A 25,636-nucleotide genomic window follows, 5' to 3' on the forward strand; every position below is an offset into this window, starting at 1 on the left:
AAGGTGAAGCTGGGGGGTGGGGGGAGGAAAAGGCACCAGCATTTACCGTCATTCCCTCACCACCCCTCAGGAGTGGGGGGGGGGGTGATGAGCCACCATCTTGAGGAGCATTTGACGGCTCTGGGCCTGAACTCACCAGAGTTCAAAAGAATGAAGGGGCACCTCATTGAAACCTATCGAATATTGGAGGGCCTAGATAGGATGGACATGGAAAGGAAGTTTCCTATAGCGGGAGAGTCTAGGACCAGAGGGCACAGCCTCAGACTAGAAGCACATCTCTTTAGAACAGAGATGAGGAGGAGTTTCTTTGGCCAGAGGATGGTGGATCAGTACAATTCATTGCCACTGACAGCTGTGGAGTGCAAGTCATTGGGGATATTTAAAGCTAACGTTGATGGGTCGACGGACCAGATGGCCTAATTCTGCTCTAACGTATTATGATCCCATCTCGAATTGCCACGGTCCAACGGGAAGGGAGTTCTGGGATTCAGACCCGGTGGCGGTTAAGGAACAGCTGATGTATTTTCCAGTTGGGTTGGTCAACAGGGAAACCTGCAGTTGGTACTCCCCTGTGCGGGAGATGTGGTGGGTTCAGGAGGGACTGTCGGGGTAGCTTGGCTGAGTAACCATGGTGCATTTTGTAAACGGTGCACACTGCAGCCATTTTGGGGTGGCTGGGATTGACAGATGTGAAGGGGGGGTAGCAAGAACCTAGAAAATACATAATCAGTCAGATGTTAGAATGGGTCAAGTAATACCGAGGTGGAGACAAATGTTAGAATCAAGGACAGGGGATTAGCCGGGCGTTAGGACCAAGACAGACCATGTGCAGAGTGGGGTTGGCTAGATATCAGAACAGTGGATGTGCAGTGACCTGCCAGATGTTAGAGTTGGCTCTGAATGTGTGGAATGGGGCCATTTCTTAGCAAAATCGATCGATGTGCAGATGGGTTGGCAGATGTCAGACAAAAGGAATGCTATAAGCCAAGTGTTAGCACAGGCCTGGTATGTTGGAGGTGTGGCCAGATGTTAAAACCAGATCAGACAGATGTGTACAATGTTTGAACAGATGTTAGTGCCATGCCTGTTGCACCTAGGGGTGGACCAGACGTTAGAACAGGGAGGACTTAAGTTAGAATTCCTGATTAAGTGTGCAGTGTTCGGCTAGTCCTGTCATGCCCAGAGGTTTAACCAGTTATTCAACGTGCAGCCAGACGTTAGTACCAGGACTGTTATGGCCAGAGGTGCAGCAGATGTTGAAAGCAGAACTGACAGATGTGAAGGCCAGATGTTAGAACACAGAGAATGTGTTGTAGTGTATTAGACAGACGTTAGTGGCAGGACTGTTACAGCCAGATGTTAAAATTGGGTTGACAGATGTGAGGAGATGCAGGCCAGATGTTAGAACACAGGGATCATGTACAATATTCAGCCAGATGTTATCTCAAGAGGTGAAGCCAGATGTTACTCCCCCCTCCCCAGGGATGACAGAGACGCGGAAGAGCGGGGCCGAGGTGATTTCCTGCAAGGGGTCCACGCGGGAGATGGGACAGGGAACAGAGAGGGCACCCATAGGTGTCGTAGGGAGGGACCCCAGGAGAATATGGGAGTGGGGGCTGTACCTGGGCGGAGAAGCCGCAGAAGAAGCCGAACCAGAAGTGGACCATGGTGAAGGCGAAGTTCTTGTAGAAGAAGTAGCAGAGGAACTTGCACATGCGCAGATAGGACCAGCGGCCGTGGACCAGCAGCAGCCGCTGCAGCAATTTGAACTGCGAGAACGAGTAGTCGGACGCCAGCACGGCCTGGATCCCTTCCTGTCCGCTGATCCCCACTCCGATGTGAGCAGCTGCACAGGCCACAAGCACTGACGTCAATCTGGGGCATCCCGCAGGGACACGGCGAGGGGCTGGCCCATGGAGCGGGGGACTGGGGACGAGAGGAGTGTGGATGCAGGGGCTGGAGTGGCTCACAGGGACACGGCGAGGGGCTGGCCCATGGAGCGGGGGACTGGGGACGAGAGGAGTGTGGATGCAGGGGCTGGAGTGGCTCACAGGGACCAGGAGAGCTGGAGCTGGTACAGAGATGGGAAGGAGTGTAGGGAGTCACAGGGACCGGGAGAGGTATAGGGATTACAAAAACCAGGAGGGGTGTATGGGCTGAAAGGGTTTACAGAGGTGGGGCGGAGTGTAGGGGTTGAGGGGAGGGGGAGTTACAGAAATTGGGAAGGGTGTCGTGGCTGAAGGGGTTTACAGAGATCGGGAGAGGTGTAGCGGTTCACAGAGACAGGGAGGGGTGTAGGGACTGGAGGGGGTTACAGAGACAGGGAGGGGTGTAGGGGATGGAGGGTGTTACAGAGACAGGGAGGGGTGTAGGGGCTGGAGGGGGTTACAGAGACAGGGAGGAGTGTAGGGGATGGAAGGTGTTACAGAGACAGGGAGGGGTGTAGGGGCTGGAGGGGGTTACAGAGACAAGGAGGGGTGTAGGGGATGGAGGGGTTACAGAGACAGGGAGGGGTGTAGGGGCTGGAGGGGGTTACAGAGACAGGGAGGGGTGTAGGGGATGGAGGGGGTTACAGAGACAGGGAGGGGTGTAGGGGCTGGAGGGGGTTACAGAGACAGGGAGGGGTGTAGGGGCTGGAGGGCATTACAGAGACAGGGAGGGGTGTAGGGGCCAGAGGGGGTTACAGAGACAGGGAGGGGTGTAGGGGCTGGAGATGTTTACAGAAACGGGGAGAGATTAGAGGCTGGTGGGGCGGGTGTTACAGAGATGGTGAGAATGGGGGATGCTTTATCGTGCTAGCATTTAGAACTGGGAACAAATTTAAAAAGGATCACTGCGAATGGGAGGGCTGGGGCAGAGTAACCAATGGGAAAGTGTGGGGTATTGTGAAGTGACCAATGGGAGCTTAGAGGCCGGGAGAATGAAATTAAAAGGGAGTGCAAGCGGCAGGGGAGAGCGTCCATTGGGACAGAGAGGCACGGAGAGGAATTAACGAGAGAGTGACCAATGAGTGAACTTAGTTGGGAGAGCAACCAATGAGAGTACAACTGGCTGGGAGAGCAGCCAATAGGAATGCAAGTGGCTGGAAGAACATCCAATGAGTGCGTGCGGCTGGGAGAACAGCCATTGGCGGTGCATGTGATTGGGCGAGCAGCCAATGGGAGGGCCAGTGGTGTGGAGAGCAGCCAATGGGAATACGTGTGACTGGGAGAGCAGCCAATGAGAGGGTGTGTGGCGTGGAGAGGAACGAATAGGAGAGCGAGGTGAACGGATCAGTACAGGTACAACGGCCTGAAAGGACTCACTCTTTATCATGCTGACATCGTTGGCGCCATCGCCGATGGCCAGCGTCACCGCCTTCTTGTGCTTCTTCACCAGCTCCACCACCTGGGCCTTCTGCAGGGGCGTTACCCGGCAACAGATGACGGCACGGCAAGCACAGGCCGTCTCCAGGAATTCCAGCTCCATGTCTGCCTCTAGGGCGTGGGCCTGGGGCACAAACGGCTGTTAGACGGCGGGGAGACGCTCTGATACACTCAGACCGCGGGGAAGCACTCCCACAGGCGGAAATGGACCAGGACTCTGAGTGCACGGGCCCAGCCGGTTTGACACTTCCCCCATAGGGCAACCCACCCAGGTCCATGGTTCAGGGACCAAAGACGTTCTGCTTCCATCCCTTCCTGCGGCTGTGTGTCCCAGAGATTCACCACTCTCTGGATGAGGACGGTCCCCCTCAGCTGCCCTCCAAATCTCTCCCACTGCCCCTAAACCTGCCCGACCTGCTGAGCTCCTCCAGCATTTTGTGTGCGTGTGTGTTACTCCCCACCTGCTGCCAGTGGTCTAACACCACGCACCCCTCCCCAAACCGGTCCGCGGCCACGGAGCTGGCCTTACCACCGGGGCCCATGGCAGGCAGCTATTGGGCACGGGGCGCAGACTCACCAGGCTGTGCCCGCTGATGACCAGGGCACACTCCCCAGGCACTACCTCCACCACGGAGGTGAGGTGGGGCGAGGGCAGCTTCTCCGAGGAGCTGAAGCCGTTGATGGAGCGGAAGGAGTCGCGCATCCGTTGGCGGGCATGACTGGAAGATCGATGAGAGAGAGAGAGAGAGAGATCAAGATCACGATAGAGAGAAATATGGAGATAGAGTGAAAGAGGGAGAGTGAAATATATAGGAGAAGGAGAGTGGGGAGAGGGAGGGGGAGGGAAGAGGGGGAGAGAGGAGGAGGAGTGAGGGGGTAGTGAGGATGGGGAGAGAGGAGGTGGAGTGAGGGGGAGAGAGGAGGGGGAGAGAGGAGGAGAGAGGAGGGGGAGAGAGGGGGGAGAGAGGAGGGAGAGAGGAGGGGGAGAGAGGAGGTGGAGAGGGGGGAGAGAAGAGGGGGGAGAGAGGAGGGGGGAGAGAGGAGGGGGAAGAGAGGAGGGAGGAGAGAGGAGGGGAGAGAGGAGGGGAGAGAGGAGGGGGAGAGAGGAGGGGGAGAGAGGAGGGGGAGAGAGGAGGGGGAGAGAGGAGGGGGAGAGAGGGGGGAGAGAGGGGGGAGAGGGGGGAGAGGGGGGAGAGAGGGGGAGAGAGGGGGAGAGAGGGGGAGAGAGGGGGTAGAGGGGGGGAGAGGAAGAGGAGAGAGGAGGGGAGAGAGAGGAGGTGGAGAGAGGGGGGAGAGAGGAGGAGGGAGAGAAGGGGGGAGAGAGGAGGGGGGAGAGAGGAGGGAGGAGAGAGGAGGAGAGAGAGGAGGGGAGAGAGGAGGGGGAGAGAGGAGGGGGGAGAGAGGAGGGGGAGAGAGGAGGGGGAGAGAGGAGGGGGAGAGAGGAGAGAGAGGAGGGGAGAGAGGAGGTGGAGAGAGGAGGTGGAGTGAGGGGGGACAGAGGAGGGGGGAGAGAGGAGGGAGAGGGGAGAGAGAGGAGGGGAGAGAGGAGGAGGAGTGAGGACAGGGAGAGAGGGGAGGGGGAGGGAGATGGTGAAATGGTTTATAATTGCCACATACTGATGTCCAGCACGTTCTACATGTGTCCATGGAGATTATTTTGTCACACAGAGCATTGAGGTTGTACAAGGGAAGAGCAGTAACCGAATGCAGAATAGAGTGTAACAGTCACAGGGAGAGTGCAGTGCCGGCAGACAACAATGTGCAAGATCATTACAGGCAGACCGTGAGGTCAAGGGTACCAGGGGGCAGAAGCTGTCCTTGAGCCTGCTGGTTTCAGGTTTTTGCATCTTCTGCCCAACGGGCGAGGGGAGGGGGCCGAAGAGAGAATGGCCATTATCTTGGCTGTTTTACCGAGGCAGTGTGAGTGTCGACAGAAGCAGGAGGGGAGGCTGCTTTCCGTGACGTGCTGAGCTGTGTCCACAACTCTCTGCGGTTTCTTGCGGTCTCAGGCAGAGCAGTTGCCGTCCGAGGTAGAATGTTTTCAATGGTGCATCGCTGACGGTCTATGGGAATATGAAGAATTTCTTTTTCCTCCTGAGGAAGTAGAGGTGTTGGGGAACTTTGTTGGCTGTGATATCAATGCGGTCAGGCCAGGACAGGCTGTTGGTGAAGTTCACATTTGGGAACTTGAAGCTCTGAGCCCTCTCGACCTCAGCACCATTGACGTAAGCAGGAGAAAGGGTGGGGAGATGGATTGGTATTCCCATTCCGATCAGATCCTGACTCAAGGGCTCCCAAATCCCCAGCTCCATTCCTTAGGAACACCCCCCCCCCCCCCCCCCGATTCACCAGAATCATGACCCAGACCCCAGCTCCAGTGGACCTCTGCTCCCTCGAAGGAGGTGCTGATGGGGATGGAGCTTTGCAAAGCCCCTCCGGATTCTCCCGCCCAGCCCTGAGGGGCCGAACTCTGCCCCGTTCCCTGACCCAGCGTCGGCACAGGGAACACTCACCGCAGCTCCTCGCGGACTTCGTGGACGGTGCTTCCTGACAGCAGGAAGACCTCGGCCAGGTCATCCGTCAGCATCTTGCAGGAGTAGCCGATGTTCACCGCCGTCTCTGGGGAGGGGGAGACAGTGCAGTTCAAAGTTCAAAGTAAATTTATTAACAAAGTGCATACATGTCACCGTACACAACGCTGAGACTCATTTACTTGTGGGCTTTTAGAGGAATGCAGTAGAGGCAATGAAAAACTACAGACAAATACAGACCAGCCAACGACCAGGAACTGTTCAAACAGAAAAAAACAAACAAGTAAGAAAGGTGGACGGATATCGTAAACACAGGAGATTCTGCAGATGCTGGAAATCCGGAGCAACACACATAAAGTACTGGAGGAACTCAGCAGGTCAGGCAGCATCTATGGAAATGAATTAACAGTCGATAATTTTGGACGAGACCCTTCATCAGGACTGGAATATACCAAGGACACGGACTAGGAGATTAGCTCGCCTTCGGAGTTTCGGGATTTCACGGCTCTGGAGGCGGGCGGACTTGAGGTCGGTGCCTCTGCAGGAAATTGGTGCGTCACGGGAGACGGAAGATCTGTGGCTGTGTGCCCAGAGACCCGAGTTCTTTGGGCACAGAGCTCGGAAGAAGCGACGCTACGGATTTTTAACATCATAAGCCAGCGAGTTGTTGTTATGTCTCCCTGCTCACTGTGAAACTGGGACATTGCTTTATTCCTTATTAGGGAGAGAGAGCCTGCGATATGGCGAATGACCGGGTGAACGAGTAGTCTTTGGGGTACTGCAAGTCAGTGTCTTTACTGATGCTTTGCTGCACGCTTGAGTGTTCGGTGGAGGGTGCAAATGCTTTGAGTGCTCGGTGGAGGGTGCAGATGCTTTGAGTGCTCGATAGAGGGTGCAGATGCTTTTTTGCTGGTGGGGGAGAGGGGATCATTGCTTTGCATGGGAGGGGGAAGCTGGGGGATGCTTTAGATTTCTAACATTTAACTGTCATTCATTCTTTGAGGCACTCCTCTGTTTTCGTGGATGTTTGCGAAGAAAAAGAATTTCAGGATGTATATTGTACACATTTCTCTGACATTAAGTGTACCTTTGAAAGGAAGGGGGAAGATGCCAGAATAAGAAGGTGGGGGGAGGACAAGCTGGAAGGTGATGGGTGAGACCAGGTGGGTGGGAAAGGTAAAGGGCTGGAGAAGAAGGAATCTGATAGGAGAGGAGAGTGGACCTTGGGAGAAAGGGAAGGAGGAAGGGCACCAGGGAGAGGTGATAGGCAGGTGAGAGGAGGTAAGAAGCCAGAGTGAGCAATAGAAGAAGAGGGAAGGGGGGATTTTTTTTTAAACAGAAGTAGAAATCAATATTGGAGACTATCCAGACAGGACATAAGGTGTTACTCCTCCACCCTGAGAGTGGCCTCATCTTAGCACGAGGGGAGACCACGGACCCTCATGTCGGAATGGAAATGGGACTTGGAATTAAGATGTCTGGCCTCTGGGAAGTTCTGTTTTTGGCAGACGGATTGGAAGTGTTTGATGAACTTACGGTGGGTCTCAGCAGTGTAGAGGAGGCCGTATGGGGAGCACAGGACACAGGAGACGACTCCAGCAGACTCGCAGGTGAAGTGTTGACTCACCTGGAAGGACTGTTAGGGGCCCTGTACGGAGGTGAGGGAGGAGGCGTCCGGGCGGGAGTAGCACTTGGGCAGCCTGCAGGGATATGTGCTGGAAGGGAGATTAGTGGGGAGGGACGAATGGACAAAGGAATCACAGAGGGAGCGATCCCTGCAGCAATATGGTGGGGGAAGGGTAAAGATATATTTGTAGGGCTGTAGGGTCCCTTTGGAGAGAGCAGAAGTTGTGGAGGATGACATGTTGGATACGGAGGCTGATGGGGTGGTTGGTAAGGACAAGAGGAACTCTATCACTGTTACGGTGATGGGAAGATGGGGTTAGTGTTCAAGTTAGATAGACAGATAGATAGTTAGATACGCAGACATATAAAAAGATATGTAGGTAGATGGACAAATAGAAAGATAGGTAAATAATGCTAAGAACACGAGTTGGAGAGCTCTTGGAAGTGAGTCTATAGACTCACTCACCTTATTGAGGTGACTGAAGTTATCCTTGCAGGTTCAGGAGCCTGATGGTTGTAGGCCAATAACTGTTACTAAATCTGGTGGTGCGAAAGGGCTGGAGACAGAAACCAACACCCCCCACCACCCGCACTGTTCTTGGGGTCAGACACAGAGTGAAGCTCCCCCTACACCGTCCCATCACACACTCCCAGGGTCAGACACAGAGTGAAGCTCCCTCTACACTGTCCCATCACACACTCCCGAGGTCACACACTGAGTGAAACTCCCTCTACACTGTCCCATCACACACTCCCGAGGTCACACACTGAGTGAAACTCCCTCTACACTGTCCCATCACACACTCCCGGGGTCAGACACAGAATGAAGCTCCCTCTACACCGTCCCATCACACACTCCCGGAGTCAGACACAGAGTGAAACTCCCTCCACACTGTCCCATCACACACTCCCGGGGTCAGACACAGAATGAAGCTCCTCTATACCGTCCCATCACATACCCCCAGGGCCAAACATATAGTGAAGTTCTCTCTACACTGGACCAGCATTTGAAATTAGTGTTGCTGTCTCCTACCTCCACAGACCCAGCTTTGGTTTTAAGATTCAGGAAGCAAAAGCTCTTGAGAGTTATAAAGTAGCCAGAAAAGAGCTTTAGAAGGGACTCAGAAGCTTAGAAATGGACCTGAGAAGGCCTTGGTGAATGGGAATAAGGAAAATCTCAAGGCATTCCACACGTGCATGAAGAACATTGAGGGAAGAGATTGTTTTGCCTTTGGCGATGATCTTTGTATCCTCACTGGCCACAGGAGTTGTTGGAGCGTTGCAAAAATTATTCCTTTGTACAAGAAAAGTAATAGTGATAATCCTGGGAATTATGGACAAGTGAGTCTTACTCTAGTTGCTGGCAAACCATGGGAGGAGATTCGAAGAGTCAGGATTTATGATCATTTGGAGAAGCATATTCTGTTTTGGGATAACAGTATAGCCCATGAGCCTGAATCACTTTGTCAAACCACAATTTAGAGTGCTGGATATGAATTGTGGTAAGGAACTTGCCAAGGTTCCTCATGGAAAGCTGATCGAGGACATGAGGCATGGGAACCAGGGAACGGTGTGTAGATCTCGAATTGGCTAGCCTGCAGGGTACACTGGGTGGTGGTAGATTGAGTACGCTCTGCCAGAGGTTGGTTCAGTTCCGGTCTTCTCTTTGTAGGAAAGAGCTGGAGGCTTTAGAGAGGGTGCAGAGGGGAGTCACCAGGATGCTGCCTGGATTAAAGAGTATAGGCGGGAGGAGAAGATGGCGGCGTGACGCAGCGGGCGGAGCTCTCCGGTGAAATGATATCGTCTCTGTTAAATAGGGGCCGTGGACAATTCTGATTTGATGGAGACAGACGTGAAAGCACAGAGAAACATCTGGAGAAATTTCTGAAACGCCGGTTTGCTGCCGCTGTTACTGTGCGATCGAGAATCTTCCGGAGGGAAGGCCCCAAAGTCCCCGGCTTTGCCTGCTGCTGGCGACCGAGGCTGAGGTCGAATCGCTCGGATAGAGATGGTGCTCGGTACTCGGTGTCAGAGAACTGATTGGAGGCTCGAAGTTTGTGGACAACTCAGAGTCGGACTGTGGTCGGGTATGGCAGGGAGAGTTTTCTTTCTTCTCCCGTCTGCGTGAGATGTGGGATATTCGAAAGACTTTGAGCTTTTTTACTGTGCCATGGCCTGTTCTTCATTAAGTTATGGTATTGTTGCACTGTTGTAACTATATGTTATAATTATGTGGTTTTTGTCGGTTTTTCAGTCTTGGTCTGTTCTGTGTTTTTGTGATATCACACCGGAGGAATATTGTATCATTTCTTAATGCATGCATTACTAAATGACAATAAAAGAGGACTGCGTGTCCTCATAATCTAATCTAATGTTTTATGAGCATAGGTTGAACACGCGAGGGCTTTTGTTTTTGGAGTGGAGAAGGATGAAAGGTGACTTGACAGAGCTATACAAGATGATAAGAGGCACTGATAAGAGTGGATAGCCAGAGACTTTTCCCCAGCGAGGCAAAGGCAATACCAGATGACTAACGTTTAAGGTGACTGGAGGAAAGTATGAGGAGGTGTCAGAGGTAGGTTTTTCAACTCAGAGAGTGGGGGGTGCGTGGAATACTCTGCTGTGGTGGAGGCGGAAGAGGTAGATATATTAGAGACATTTAAGAGATTCTTAGATAGGCAAATGGAGGAAAGGAAAAATAGAGGGTTATGGGTTGTGTAGGAGGAAAAAGTTAGATTGTGGAGTAGGTCATCACAAGATTGTGGGCTGAGCGGCATGTACTGTGTGCGTCTGTTTGTGTATAGATACTCTCCTTGTGACTGTGTAGGTCTCTCCTGTGTGCCCTGGTTCCCTCTCCATCGAGTCCAGGACAGTCTGTAGTATAGTAAGCCAGGGGTCCCCAACCTTTTTTGCACCGCGGACCGGTTAAATATTAACAATATTCTTACGGACTGACCGACCATGGGGGGGGGGGGGGGGTGTTCAAGTAGGGTTCAACTCACCTCAACATGTCTTTTACAGTTAGGGTTGCCAACTTTCTCACTCCCAAATAAGGGACAAAAGTAGCAGTCAAATCCCGGGACACTTTACCCCAGAAAGACTACCATGACCATGAAGCCTTGCGCGGGCACCTGATGGCGCACGTGTGACGTGCGCATGCGCGTACGTGCCGATTTTCTTCACCACAAATTGGTTTTGCCTTCATCTTCCCGACTATACTGTACACATATTATTTCTACTTTATATAGGCTGTGTGTTTATCATATCATTCCTGCTTTTACTATATGTTAGTGTTATTTATTTTAGGCTTTATGTGTTATTTGGTATGATTTGTTAGGTTATTTTTTGGGTCTGGGAAAGTTCAAAAATTTTTCCCATAAAAATTAATGGTAATTGCTTCTTCGCTTTACGCCATTTTGGCACAAAAGATTTCATAGGAACGCTCTACTTTAGTGGGGGAAATACGGGACAAACCAATTTGGCCCAATATACGGAATTTCCTGGCAAATACGGGACAGTTGGCAACCCTATGTTCAAGTTCAACAGTGCGTGACAGGGAATGAGGAAAGGTGCAGCTGACTCTTATCGTTTCCTCGCGGCCCGGTAGCACATGCTCTGCGGCCCGGTGGTTGGAGACCGCTGTAGTGAGCCACCTCTGTCTGATTCCCTGTTGGAGGCACCTGATTGGCTGCTGCCTCCCCACACTCCTCTGAGCAGGCAGGCAGCAGGACCCCGCGGACTCACCGGGCTTGTCACCAGTCAGCACCCAGATCTTGATGTTGGCCAGTGTGAGGATGGCGATGGTCTCTGGGACCCCCTCCTGGAGCTTGTCCTCAATGGCTGTGGCTCCCAGCAGCTGCAGGGAACAAAAATATTAACCAATCAGACCTAAGATTAGTATACCCCGTCTCTGTACACCCCCCACTCCAGTTCCTGTACCCCTCCCCATCTCTGTAACCTCCTCTGGCCCCTACACCCCTCCCCATCCTCTATACCCCTCCCTGACTCCGTAACCCCCTCCATCCCCTACACCCCTCCGTCTCTGTAACCCCCTCCATCCCCTACACCCCTCCCTGTCTCTGTAACCCCCTCCAGCCCCTACACCCCTCCATGTCTCTGTAAACCCCTCCAGCCTCTACACCCTTCCGTCTCTGTAACCCTCTCCAGCCCCTACACCCCTCCCTGTCTCTGTAACCCCCTCCAGCCCCTACACCCCTCCCTGTCTCTGTAACCTCCTTCAGCCCCTACACTCCTCCCTGTCTCTGTAATCCCCTCCAGCCTCTACAACCCTCCGTTTCTGCAACCCGCTCCAGTCCCTACACCCCTCCCTGTCTCTGTAACCCCCTCCAGCCCCTACACCCCTCCATGTATCTGTAACCCCCTCCAGTCCCTACACCCCTCCCTGTCTCTGTAACCCCTCCAGCCCCTACACCCTTCCCTGTCTCTGTAACCCCCTCCAGCCCCTACACCCCTCTCTGTCTCTGTAACCCCTCCAGACCCTACACCCCTCCCTGTCTCTGTAACCCCCTCCAGTCCCCTACACACCTCCCTGTCTCTGTAACCCCTTCAGCCCCTACACCCCTCCCTGTCTCTGTAACCTCCTCTGGCCCCCACACCCCTCTCGGTCTCTGTAACCCCCTCCAGCCCCTACACCCTTCCCTGTCTCTGTAACTCTCTGACCCCTACACGCCTCCCTGTCTCAGTAACCCCTCCCCGTCTCTGTAGCCCCCTCCAGCCCCTACACTCGTCTCCATCTCTGTAACATACACCATTCTCCCCTCGGGCCCCTACAACATTACTCCAACCCCTCTAGGAACTCCCTCTTTGGAATGTTTTTCTGTTAAGGACAAGTGTTTGAATTGATTTATTTATACGTAGTTCATTTTACAGGGACCGGACCACACCGGGAGCACCGCATACAGTACATGTCTCCCTGTTATTGTGTTGGGATAAGTTTCACCAGGCCGATCCCAGGAATGGCTGGGTTGTCCCATGATGGAAAGTTGGACAGGCTGAGCTCATATCTGCTGGGGTTTCCGGGAGTGAGGGGGCTTGGGATTGAAATGGAGAGACCCTGTGGGGTGGGTGTGGAGATTGTTTCCCCCTGCGGAAGGACCTGGAACCGGGGTTGCTGTTTAAAAGGGGGTTACGGTCTCCTCGAGAAGGATAAAGGGCAAAGTTTACCCTCAAAAGGAGCCTCCTCCCTCCGTGTCAGGGAGGGGTGTCGGTAGAGGCCCTGGAGGAGATTGATTGTCATTCAGGGAAGGGCAGAAAGGTTGTCAGGGGTCTGGAGAGCGGAAGATGTGGATGAGATGGTGTGGATAAAGTGAGTGAGATCCGCTGTGAGCTTCTGGAATGGGAGAGCAGCAATGGAGGAGACAAGTGGCATGCTGAGGGAGAGAGGGGCAGTGAGGAGAATGTGTTGTGCGAGGGAACAGAGGCAATACAGAGGGAGAGGTGGCAAGGAGGGAGCACAGAGGGAGGGACAATGAGGAGGAAATGGAGGGAAGGGCAGAGAGGAGGGAGCACAGCGGGGATGGCGAGGAGGGAACAGAGGAGAGGGGCAGCGAGGAGGGAATGGAGGGGGCGGCGAGGAGACAGCACGGGGGGGTTGGTATGGAGGGAACGGTGGGAGGGGCAGCGAGGGGAAAATGCCACACCGTGGGAGGGTTTGTGACGAGGGGGCACCACACCTTGGGAGGAGTGGTAAGGGGGGATAGGGTGGTGAGGAGGGAACAGGGTGGTGAGGAGGGAACAGGAAGGTGAGGAGGGAACATGGGTGGCAGTCAGAGGTAGAACAGGTCGATGGAAACTAGTTTGGGCTCTGATGTGTGCCATTGGTGGCTGTATTGAGGCAGGTGAGGCTGGATAGGTGAAGTTCGATCAGTTTAACGCCACCCCCAAGGGTTGTGTTGTTATACCATCATCTCTTGCTCGATTTCCTCGTAGACAGCGGCGAGCCGTTCCTCGCGGTCCTCCTTTGCCAACTGAGCATTCCGGTGTCTCTTCGCCCACTCTGCGTACACCCCCTCCTCCAGGTCACGGAACGCCAGCACCAGTGTCCGCAGACCCTCGCTCGCAAACTCCTGGGGAGGGGGGACACCAGGGGTCAGCAACTGGTCTGAGGAAGGAGAGGGGGTGGGGACAGGAACAGAGACAGATGGGCAGAGAGAGACAGACAGAGTGATGCCACATCCACACTACGCCGGATAATTCTGAAAATGAAGCCTTTTCTCTTCATTTTGACCCTCCGTCCACATTGAAACAGCGTTTTCATCCCCCGAAAACGGAGCTTTTCTAAAACACTCTCAGAGTGTGTAAATTTGAAAACGATTGTTGCGCGTTGTAGTGTGGACAGGGTCAACGGAGATATTTAAAAACACTGTCATGACAACACCACAACAACAATGCTTTTTCTGCTTCTGCTTGGTACTGCGCAAGCAGTGCCGGACGGCTGTTACAACGCGCAGTCGGTGTGAACGTCGTGAGAGTTAAACTGTAAAGTGAGCTTTTTTGACTAGATCCCCTAAATTGATTTGACTGAGTCTATCTTTAAAAATATTAATGTCAGAAATACTGCGCAGGTCTGGCGGCAGAAGATTCCACTCGCTTGTTGATCTTGGGTAGAGGACGGCTTCATGCGTGTGTTGTTTACTTTATTGTCTACGTTAATAGTTTGTTTGGAGTTAAACTTCTCCACTGCTTTGCTGACTTTGTAGTCGTTTGTAACTCGCAGAAACAGCTCGACTTCATTGTCTGTCTAAATAAAGAAGTCCGGTCTGATTTTTCCAGCAGAGGGTTTCTTTATATTCCTCGAAGACATTGCTGAAAACTTTCTTTCGCTGTTGTTGTTGGTACTCTAGTTTTTGACCAATGGAAATAGCACAACGCCGCCGCGGAAACGTAAATATTATACCGTTTCCTCTTCGCTTGTTTTCTGTAGATGTGTCTGCGTATGCCCAGTAGGAGGAGATTCGCCCAAATATCCGTTTTAGTGTGGACAGAGATATTTTGAAAAACGCCTAGTGTGGACGCCTGTCATTTTTACCCGAAACTGGCGTTTTCAAAATTATCTGGTCTAGTGTGGACCGGGGGGGGGGGGGGAGAGAGAGAGAGAGAGAGAGAGAGAGAGAGAGAGAGAGAGAGATATGAGTGAGTAACAGTCAGGAGAGGGAAGGGCAGGAGTCAGATACTAGAGAGTACCCCTTAACAATAAGTACTCCTCTTTGAATACTGTTAGGGGTACGACCTACCTGGGGGAAGCTACATTGGCCGTGCCTCTGGCACAGAGTCTGGCCCTGTGGCTCAGAAGGGGAGGGAAAGGAAGAGGATGGCAGCAGTGATAGGGGACTCTATAGTTTGGGGGTCAGACAGGCGATTCTGTGGACGCAGGAAAGAAATACATGTGGTAGTTTGCCTCCCAGGTGCCAGAGTCCAGGATCTGTTCTGATCGCGTCCATGATATCCTGAAGTGGGAAGGTGAACAGCCAGAGGTCGTGGTAGATATTGGTACCAACGACAGAGCTAGGAAAAGGGAGGAGGTCCTGAAAACAGACTACAGGGAGTTAGGAAGGAAGTTGAGAAACAGGACCTCAAGGGTAGTAATCTTGAGGTTACTGCCTCTGCCATGCGACAGTGAATATTGGAATAGAGTGAGGTGGAGGTTAAATGCGTGGCTGAGGGATTGGAGCGGGGAGCAGGGATTCCAATTTCTGGATCACTGGGACCTCTTTTGGGGCAGGAATGACCTGTACAAAAAGGACGGGTTGCACTTGAATCCGAGGGGGACCAATATCCTGGCAGGGAGGTTTGCTAAGGCTATTGGGGAAAGTTTAAAAACGAATTGCTGGGGGTGGGAACCGAACTGAAGTGACGGAGGAAGGGGCGGTTGGCTCACAAATAGAGAAAGCTTGGAGACAGTGTGAGAGGAAGAACAGGTAGTTGATAGAGAAGTGATGTGCTCAGACTGATGGTTTGAGATGTGTCTATTTTAATGCAAGGAGTATCATGAACAAAGCAGATGAGCTTAGAGCGTGGATCAGCACTTGGAGCGATGATGTTGTGGCCATTACAGAGACTTGGATGGCTCAGGGACAGGAATGGTTACTTCGAGTGCCAGGCTTTAGATGTTTCAGAAAGTACAGGGAGGGAGGCAAAAGAGGTGGGGGAGTGGCACTGCTGATCAGAGATAGTGTAACGACTACAGAAAAGGAGGAAGTCATGGAAGGGTTGCCTACAGAGTCTCTGTGAGTGGAAGTTAGGAACAGGAAGGGGTCAACAACTCTGCTGGGCGTTTTCTTATAAACCACACAATAGTAACAGGGACATCGAGGATGGGGAGACAGATTCTGGAAAGGTGTAATAATAACAGGGTTGTTGGGGTGGGAGATCTTAATTTCCCAAATATTGATTGGCATCTCCCTAGAGCGAGGGGTTTAGATGGGGTAGAGTTTGTTATGTGTATTCAGGAAGGTTTCTTGACACAATATGTAGGTAAGCCTACAAGAGGAGAGGCTGTACTTGATCTGGTATTGGGAAATGAACCTGGTCAGGTGTCAAGTCTCTCAGTGGGAGAGCATTATGGAGATAGTGATCACAATTCTATCTCCTTTACCATAACATTGCAGAGGGATAGAAACAGACAAGTTAGGAAACCGTTTAATTGGAGTAAGGGGAAATATGAAGCTATCAAGCAGGAATTTGGAAGCATAAATTGGGAACAGATGTTTTCAGGGAAATGTAGAGCAGAAATGTGGCAAACGTTCAGGGGATATTTGCGTGGTGTTCTGCATGGATACATTCCAATGAGACAGGGAAAGGATGGTAGGGTACAGGAACCATGGTGTACAAAGGCTGTTGAAAATCTAGTCAAGAAGAAAAGCTTACGAAAGGTTCAAAACACTAGGTAATGAGATCTAGAAGATTATATGACTAGCAGGAAGGAGTTTAAGAATGAAATTAGGAGAGCCAGAAGGGGCCATGAGAAGGCCTTGGTCAGCAGGATTAAGGAAAACCCCAAGGCATTCTGCAAGTATGTGAAGAGCAAGAGGATAAGACGTGAGAGAATAGGACCAATCAAGTGTGACAGTAAAAAAGTGTGTATGGAACCAGAGGAGATAGCAGAGGTACTTAATGAATAAATTGCTTCAGTATTCACTATGGAAAAGGATCTTGGCGACTGTAGTGATGATTTACAGCAGACTGAAAAGCTTGAGCATGTAGATATTAAGAAAGAGAATGTGCTGGAGCTTTTGGAAAGCATCAAGTTGGATAAGTCACTGGGACTGCATGAGATGTACCCCAGGCTACTGTGAGAGGCAAGGGAGGAGATTGCTGAGGCTCTGGCAATGATCTTTGCATCATCAATGGAGATGGGGGGTTCTGGAGGATTGGAGCATTGCAGATGTTGTTCCCTTATTCAAGAAAGGGAGAGATAGCCCAGGAAATTATAGACCAGTGAGTCTTACTTCAGTGGTTGGTAAGTTGATGGAGAAGATCCTGACAGGCAGGATTTATGAGCATTTGGAGAGACATAATATGATTAGGAATAGTCAGCATGGCTTTGTCAAGGGCAGGTCATGCCTTATGAGCCTGACTGAATTTTTTGAGGATATGACTAAGCACATTGATGAAGGTAGAGTAGTAGATGTAGTGTATATGGATTTTAGTAAGGCATTTGATAAGGTACCCCATGCAAGGCTTACTGAGAAAGTAAGGAGGCATGGGATCCAAGGGGACATTGCTTTGTGGATCCAGAACTGGCTTGCCCATAGAAGGCAAAGAGTGGTTGTAGACGGGTCATATTCTGCATGGAGGCCGGTGACCAGTGGTGTGCCTCAGGGAACCGTTCTGGGACCCCTTCTCTTCGTGATTTTTATAAATGACCTGGATGAGGAAGTGGAGGGATGTTTTAGTAAATTTGCTGATGACACAAAGGTTGGGGGTGTTGTGGATAGTGTGGAGGGCTGTCAGAGGTTACAGCAGGATATCAATAGGATGCAAAACTGGGCTGAGAAATGATAGATGGAGTTCAACCCAGGTAAACGTGAGGTGGTTCATTTTGGTAGGTCAAATAAGATGGCAGAATATAGTATTAATGGTAAGACTCTTGGCAGTGTGGAGAGTCAGAGGGATCTTGGGGTCTAAGTCCAGAAAACACTCAAAGTTGCTATGCAGGTTGACTCTGTGGTTAAGAAGGCATACGGTGCATTGGCCTTCATCAATTGCGGTACTGAGTTTAAGAGCCGAGAGGTAATGTAGCAGCTATATAGGACCCTGGTCAGACCCCACTTGGAGTACTGTGTTCAGTTCTGGTCGCCTCTTTACAGGAAGGATGTAGAAAGGGTGCAGAGGAGATTTACAAGGATGTTGCCTGGATTGGGGAGCATGCCTTATGAGAATAGGTTGAGTGAACTCGGCCTTTTCTCCTTGGAGCGACCGAGGATGAGAGGTGACATGACAGAGGTGTACAAGATGAAAAGATCATGTGGATAGTCAGAGGCTTTTTCCCGGGGCTGAAATGGCTAGCACGAGAGGGCACAGTTTTCAGGTGCTTGGAAATAGGTACAGAGAAGACGTCAGGGTAAGTTTTTTTAAGCAGAAAATGGTGAGTGTGTGGGATGGGCTGCCGCCAACAGTGGTGGAGGTGGATACGATAGAGTCTTTTAAGAGACTCCTGGATAGGTGCGTGGAGCTTAGAAAAATAGAGGGCTATAGGTAACCCTAGGTATTTTCTAAAGGAAGTACATGGTCAGCACAGCCTGTATTGTGCTGTAGCTTTTGTATGTTTCTATGTTTCCTTAAGGAGAGTGAGAGAGTGAGAGGGAGAGAGATGGGGAGGGAGGTGGAGGAAGAATGGAGGTGAGGGTGGATGGGGAAGAAAGGGGAGAAAAGGTAAAGGGAGAGGAAGGAGAGAGAGGGTGGTGGATGTGGAGGGAAGGGATAGGTGGGGTAGTGGGGTGGAGATAACACAATACCGGGGAGACAGAGGGATAGGGGAGAGGCAGAGTGAGGAGGAGGGGGTGGCGCAGGGCCAGCGGAGGGGGGGGGGAGGGGTGTGAGGTGCTCGGAATAGGGGGAGGGGGAGGGAAAGGAAGAGGGTACCACCACACTCACGTTGAGGTGCTCCAGGGTGACGTTCATGAGCCGGTGATTGGAACCATGCAGCCGTTTGAACAGGATGGTGTCGGCGCCCTTACAGTACAGGCGGATCCTCCCCTCCGGGGTCCTGACTGAAAACAACAGCCACACTCAACCCAGGATACCAACCCTCACTGCCCCTCGCTCAGGGCCCACCCGTCACCGACACAATCCCGCTCTGCATGGGTACACACAGGAACGATTCATCCCTCTACACCGTCCCATCACACACTCCCGGGGTCAGACACAGAGTGAAACTCCCTCCACACTGTCCCATCACACACTCCCGGGGTCAGACACAGAGTGAAACTCCCTCTACACTGTCCCATCACACACTCCCGGGGTCAGACACAGAGTGAAACTCCCTCTACACTGTCCCATCACACACCCCCGGGGTCAGACACAGAGTGAAACTCCCTCTACACTGTCCCATCACACACCCCCGGGGTCAGACACAGAGTGAAGCTCCCTCTACACCGTCCCATCACACACTCCCGGGGTCAGACACAGAGTGAAGCTCCCTCCACACTGTCCCATCACACACTCCCGGGGTCAGACACAGAGTGAAACTCCCTCCACACCGTCCCATCACACACTCCCGGGGTCAGACACAGAGTGAAGCTCCCTCCACATCATCCCATCACACACTCCCGGGGTCAGACACAGAGTGAAACTCCCTCCACACCGTCCCATCACACACTCCCGGGGTCAGACACAGAGTGAAGCTCCCTCCACACCGTCCCATCACACACTCCCGGGGTCAGACACAGAGTGAAGCTCCCTCTACACTGTCCCATCACACACTCCCGGGGTCAGACACAGAGTGAATTCCCTCTACACCGTCCCATCACACACTCCCGGGGTCAGACACAGAGTGAAACTCCCTCTACATCGTCCCATCACACACTCCCGGGGTCAGACACAGAGTGAAACTCCCTCTACACCGTCTCTTCACACACTCCCGGGGTCAGACATAGAGAGGAGCTGTGCTGACTGAGCTGGGAGAAATCGAGGCAAAACTACTGGATAAAGTTCGTGGAATACTTTGGAGGTGGCTCTAAAAGTCTCTTGGACAACTGAGTGAGTGACGGCGCTGGTGTGGAAACTCGGTGTGGAGTTTTACTGCCGGTTTGGACTGAGTTTGTTGGCAGCTGCTAACTGCGTAGCTCCCAGCTGCGGCCGCTGGCAACTCGCCAGGAAGCCGGTTCGCTCCAAAACCGGAGGCAAATGCCGTCGTTCCCCCCCATTGACATCGGGGCAACGTTCCTCCTTCATTGTTTTCCTGATTTTCGTCCGGTGTCGGTGCCAGAGCACCTGGAAGGACGTTTCGGCCTCTCCCGGCCTGGGTCTCTGCAAGTCCGACGGCGCCTTTCCTGGCGCCGAGCCAGCGAGGAACTGTCGACTGCAAACTTTCCCGGCCAGTTATTCGACTCGTTCCAGGACTTCTAACCGGCACCGCTGCAGGATCCTCGGACTGGAAAGAGCGCCAGCATGCCGGACCGGTCTCCAGGGAGTCGCGGGCCTTCGGGGAGTTACGCAAGGGCGGCTGCCTCCCCGGCCTCGGACAATGCCCTGTTTCGGTCAGTGAAGGTGGAACGTGGGGTGCAATGTATTTTGCACCCTGGAATGACATTAGAAAAGTGTGCGGAGGTAATGGAGGACCTTGTTGGGAAAGGTGGTATTCTGGCCACCGAGAAGGAGTTCGGAAAGGCGGTGTTTTATCTGGCGAATGAAGAGCTAGTGCACCGGGCCCTAAGCAGGGGAGTCACGGTAGACAACATCTTTTTACCTATGGAGCTGGTGACGGCCCCCACGCAACGTATCGTGCTTGGGGGCATGTTAAGCCTTTCATTCCAAATGAGGACTTGCTTCCCCCACTGGCCCGTTTTGGCAAGTAAGGTCGGAGATCACTGCCATCCGACACCAATTTAAGAGACGCACCCTCCGCACCGTAATCTCTTTCCGGCGTCAGGTATTCATGCAGCTGGAAAGGGAGGACGATGTTGAGGGCCGGTTTACTGTCCGGCACAAGGGAGTGGATTATCAGGTGTACTGGAGCTCCGAGCGCCCACGGTGCCATGCGTGCAGGGAGGTGGGGCACTTTCGGAGGGACTGTCCTGCCGCCCGGAACCCAAGGGAGCCCACTTCGGGCACCAGTGCCCCAGCTACCTCTGCCCCTGATCCTACTCCTGCGCGTGCGTCTGCGCCTGCATCTGAACCTGCCCCCGCCCGTGATCCTGCCCCAGCCCCTCACCCTGCCCCTGCCCCTACCCCTACCCCTGTCCCTACTCTTACGGTTGGGTGGGTCCCTGCTCCTCTCCCTGTGGTTCAGGTGGGGGACGGGGTGGAGTCTGTGCGGAGTAAGAAGGCAAAGGGGAAATCCAAACACAGTAAGAAGCCGGCCTTTGAGGCCGCAGAGCTCACGCCCATTTCGCCTGAAGTGGAGCGTGGGGCTCGGGGAGGTGCGCAAGCAGACGGGGCGATGGAAACGGAAAGCGCCGCCCCATCGGTGAAGCCTTCACCTGTGTGCTCCTCCAGTGTGAAGAGGAGAAGGGAACGTTCCCGCAAGACGGCAGGGGACGTAGATGCGGGGGAGTCCCAGGAAGGGGTGGGAATCCGGGTAGGGGTTGGTTCTAAACCTGAGTCCCCAGATGTAGCCACCAGTTCTGGGGTAGATGGTGTGGTTGTGCAAAAAGCTTGTGATAGCCCTGTTTGCACAAATGAGGCAGCCCTGGAGGCCTCCACCCAGGACCTACAAGGCAGCGCCTCTCTGGAGGCCAGTGTACCGAATAATGTAAGAGGAGACGAGACAAAGCTCTCTCATTCTCAGCACCAGGCTGCTTGTGAATCCCTTGGACCAAAGGTGCCGGGTTCCCCTCTATGCCTGCCCCCTGGGGAGGGCGATATTCTGTGCACGTCGACCCCAGCAATAAATGACTTGCAGGGAGTCCCTGGGGATTGTCCCTCCACTGTCGCAAATGTGGATGAGGCTGATGCGACGGTGGAGCGGGCAGGTAAGAGCGAGGTGCCCGCTGCGCGGTATGGGTCACAAGCGCAGCCATCTATTGGAACATGCGGGGAGGCCGATGGGGATTCTGTCTGCAGTGACGGGTTGGAGGAGGACTCTTTCGATAGTGAAATAATGGACATCCTCACCCCTCCTGAGAAGTCCCCATTGATACCTGTAGAGGAAATTAAGCATTTTATTCTCACCTCTGAGGGTGCCAAGCACCGGCCTCAACTAGCCTCGCTTCGCTGGCCCAGCATGCCCAGGCTGGTGAGGTCCCTGCGAGTCATCCTCGGACGAAAGGGAAAGGGAAAGAGGAATGCGGTGGCGGGGAACGACAGACGGCAACTAAGATCTTTCCTAGATGACCTAGTAAGGGACATCAGAGGGAGAAGCAGCCTCGCTCCTATGGGGGATGGTGGGTCACAGGGTGTCTCTGGTACCGCTCGAGCCCGGAAGGCAAAAAGTATCCTTGCTTTCTTTCCGGACAGTGTGGTGGAGGGTGCCTCCGCTCTCACCGAAATGGGCACAGCTGCTGAGACCTAGTGTGCTCCCGCCATGAAGCTTACCATAGCTAGTCTCAACGTAAACGGCAGCAGGGGTCCTCTTCGCAGACATAACAATCTCTCAGTCCTCAGGGATGGGCGGTATACGGTGAGTTTCCTGCAGGAAACCCATACCATCCCTGGGGACGAGTCTGCTTGGCTCCTGGAGTGGCGGGGCGGGGTCTACATGAGCCACCTCAGCTCCATTTCTAGCGGGGTGGCGATCCTGTTGGCCCCGACCTTCCAGCCAGTAATTGAAAGAGTCCAGGACGTTGTGCCCGGCCGTCTGCTCCACCTGGTTGTGCGCCTGGATGGCGTACCATTGCATTTTATCAATGTGTATGCTCCCAGGCGCGGTGTGATGCAGACGCGCCTATTCTGCCAGCTGTCCACCCTGCTGAGCTCCATCGATCCTGGGGATTGCGTCATCCTCGGGGGAGATTTCAATTGTACACTAGGGGGTCGACAAAGAGGCGGAGCTCTGAGGTTGAGCGGCTTGAGAGAGCGTTGCTTGACCTGGAATCCCGCCTCGGTCCGACCGCTGGAGACCAGCAGCTGTGGCAGGAATACCAGGAGAAGAAGGACGCACTAAGGAACCTGCAGCTCCAGCAGTCCCGAGGTGCGTACGTGAGGTCAGGGATCCAAATGCTGCAGGATTTGGACCGTGGCTCACCCTTCTTCTACTCGTTGGAAAGGTGGTGGGGAGTTCAAAAGCAGCTAGTGGAGCTGCTGGCTGCCGATGGCTCCTCCATCACGGACTCTGATGGAATTAACAACGAGGTCCGTTCATTCTATCGGTCCTTATTCTCGCCTGATCCGTCAAATGCGGAGGCGTGTAATGAGGTCTGGGAGGATTTGCCGAAGGTCAGCCCAGAGGACACAGTGCGTCTGGATGCCCCCCCTGCTTCGGGAGGAGCTGTCCACTGCCCTTCGGCAACTCCGGAGGGGCAAGTCCCCTGGTTTGGATGGACTGAGTGTTGAGTTTTATCAGGCTTTTTGGGATGTCCTGGGGGATGATTACAGCCTTGTCCTAGGGGAGAGCCTAGCCACTGGAGAAATGCCCCTCTCATGGCGAAGAGCTGTTGTGGTCCTACTGCCCAAGAAGGGAGACCTCCGCCTGCTAAAGAACTGGCGGCCGGTCTCCCTCTTGTGCGCGGACTACAAGATCTTCGCCCGGGCAATGGCCAACCGTCTGGGTTCGGTAATTGGACAGGTGGTCCATCCTGACCAATCTTACACAGTCCCGGGCCGCTCCATCCAGGACAATGTCCACCTAGTACGGGGCCTGATCCACCTACTCCAGGAGACTGGGACCCCGGCAGCGTTTCTTTCTCTTGACCAGGAGAAGGCTTTTGACCGGGTGGACCACAGTTTCCTGGTGGGCACCCTGCAGGCTTTTGGGCTCGGACCACACTTTGTGGCCCGAGTTCGGCTCCTGTACTCTGCCGCAGAGTGCCTAGCTAAGATTAACAGATCATTGACAGGACCTATCCACTTCCGAAGAGGAGTGCGTCAAGGGTGCCCCATGTCCGGTCAACTGTATGCGATGTGTCGAGCCATTCCTCAGTCTTCTTCGGCGAAGGCTGACAGGTCTGGTTCTGCGCGAACCGGACATGGGGGTCGTCCTCTCGGCCTACGCCGATGACGTACTCCTCATGATGACAGACCCCTGTGACCTGCGGAGGATGCGCCAGTGCCAAGATGTTTTCTCGGCGGCATCCTCCGCCAGGATCAACTGGGCGAAATGTTCCGGACTCTTAGTAGGCCAGTGAAAGGTGGACTCCTTGCTGGAGGAGATGAGAGCTTTTGAGTGGAGCACCAGACGTCTTCTCTATCTGGGAGTCTACCTGAGTCCTTCTGGGGAGACCTGGCTGGCGAACTGGCAGGACCTGGAGACAAAGGTCATGGCCCGGCTAGGGCGCTGGTCAGGCCTTCTCAGGGTGCTTTCCTATCGAGGCAGGGTGGTGGTCATAAACCAGCTGGTGGCCTCCATGTTGTGGTACCGGATGGTCACCTTGGCCCCCCCGCCCCTTTTGTCGCGAGAATGCAGAGGAAGCTAGTGGACTTCTTCTGGGGAAACAGGAAACACTGGGTCTCTGCAGCGGTTCTGAGCCTCCCAGTAGGAAAGGGCGGACAGTCGCTGGTGTGTGTACGCACACGACTGGCGGCTCTCCGCCTCAGGACTCTGCAGAGATTCCTGTACGCCGAGCACCCTCCCAGGTGGCACGTGTTGGCGACTTTCTTCCTCCGGAGGGGCTGCTGCCTTCACGAAGATATGCAGCTACCACCGGCGGGCATCAGGCCGTGCTGCTTTGCAGAGGCTGCCCAGCTTCTATCAGGACCTACTGAGAGTCTGGAACATGGTTGCCTCAGGCCGGGAATCCCCTCCTCTGGCAGAGGGCGGGGTCCTGGCCGACCCTTGCCCTGTCTCAACGGATGTCAGTGCGGCTCAGGTGTGTGGAACGACTCGGGCTGAGCTGCTCGTCGGGCCCAGGCCCCGCAGCCTTGCCCGAGAGACGAATCCACACAACTTGAGCCGTCTTTCATCGACACCCACAATCCCATTCAGGAATGCAGGCAGGAGGTACCTTTATGGGCTGCTGCTCCACACCCTCCACTTCCTAGCATTTGTCCACCGTCCCGACACGCCATGGCGGTCGGTCTTTCCACCTGGAGGTGAGGGAGGTCCCCAATGGAAGTCCCTTTACAAGGGAGTCCTTCTCATGCACCTTGGGGATCTCGGCTGGAGGGTGCTGCATAAAGCGGTGCCCTGCAATAGGTTCTTTAGTTTGTACACGGATCTCCCAGCCGCGTGTCACTACTGCGGGCTGGAGGAGACCGTGTACCATATGTACGTGGAGTGTGTGAGGCTGCAGCCCCTTTTCGCGTATTTGCGTGGGCTGCTTCTCGCCTTCTGGTTGCATTTCAGTCCCACCCTATTCATATATGGTCATCCAGTAAGGAGGGGGGCACAGAGGGATGAGGATGTCCTTGTCAACTTGCTCCTGGGGCTGGCGAAAATTGCCATCCGTGGCTCCTGGAAAAGGGTGGCAGGAGGTTCTCCCCGGGCGGACTGCCTGGCTATGTTTAGGGGGTATGTTCGAGCCCGGGTGAACATTGAAAAGGAATACGCACAGTCCACGGCGACCGTCGAGATGTTCCGGGACCGTTGGGCTCTGCGGGGTGTAAATGCCATCATTGATGAGGATGGCAATATACTGGTTTAACATGTATTGTCTCTTTGTAGTGTAGTAAATGTGTTAGTCACTGGTTTTGTAAATATTGTATAGCACCGACATTTGTAATAAAGAATTTTGTATATATAAAAAAAAAGGGGTCAGACACAGAGTGAAACTCCCTCCACACCGTCCCTTCACACACTCCCGGGGTCAGACACAGAGTGAAGCTCCCTCTATACTGTCC

The 25,636-nt window shown here is 53.5% G+C and overlaps 1 protein-coding gene across 1 annotated transcript in view; it reads right to left on the bottom strand.

Moving 5' to 3' along the window:
• Positions 1-25,636, bottom strand: part of LOC140211579 (phospholipid-transporting ATPase ID-like) — a 101,870-nt gene that overhangs the window by 14,165 nt on the left and 62,069 nt on the right. Inside the window, 7 exon segments of the mRNA XM_072281448.1 lie at positions 1,623-1,846; positions 3,306-3,489; positions 3,943-4,084; positions 5,879-5,984; positions 11,267-11,378; positions 13,444-13,608; positions 18,638-18,753. Coding sequence (XP_072137549.1) covers positions 1,623-1,846; positions 3,306-3,489; positions 3,943-4,084; positions 5,879-5,984; positions 11,267-11,378; positions 13,444-13,608; positions 18,638-18,753 — 1,049 coding nt within the window.

The sequence above is a fragment of the Mobula birostris genome, chromosome 2 (assembly GCF_030028105.1).
Source record: "Mobula birostris isolate sMobBir1 chromosome 2, sMobBir1.hap1, whole genome shotgun sequence".
Taxonomy (NCBI): Eukaryota; Metazoa; Chordata; class Chondrichthyes; order Myliobatiformes; family Myliobatidae; genus Mobula; species Mobula birostris.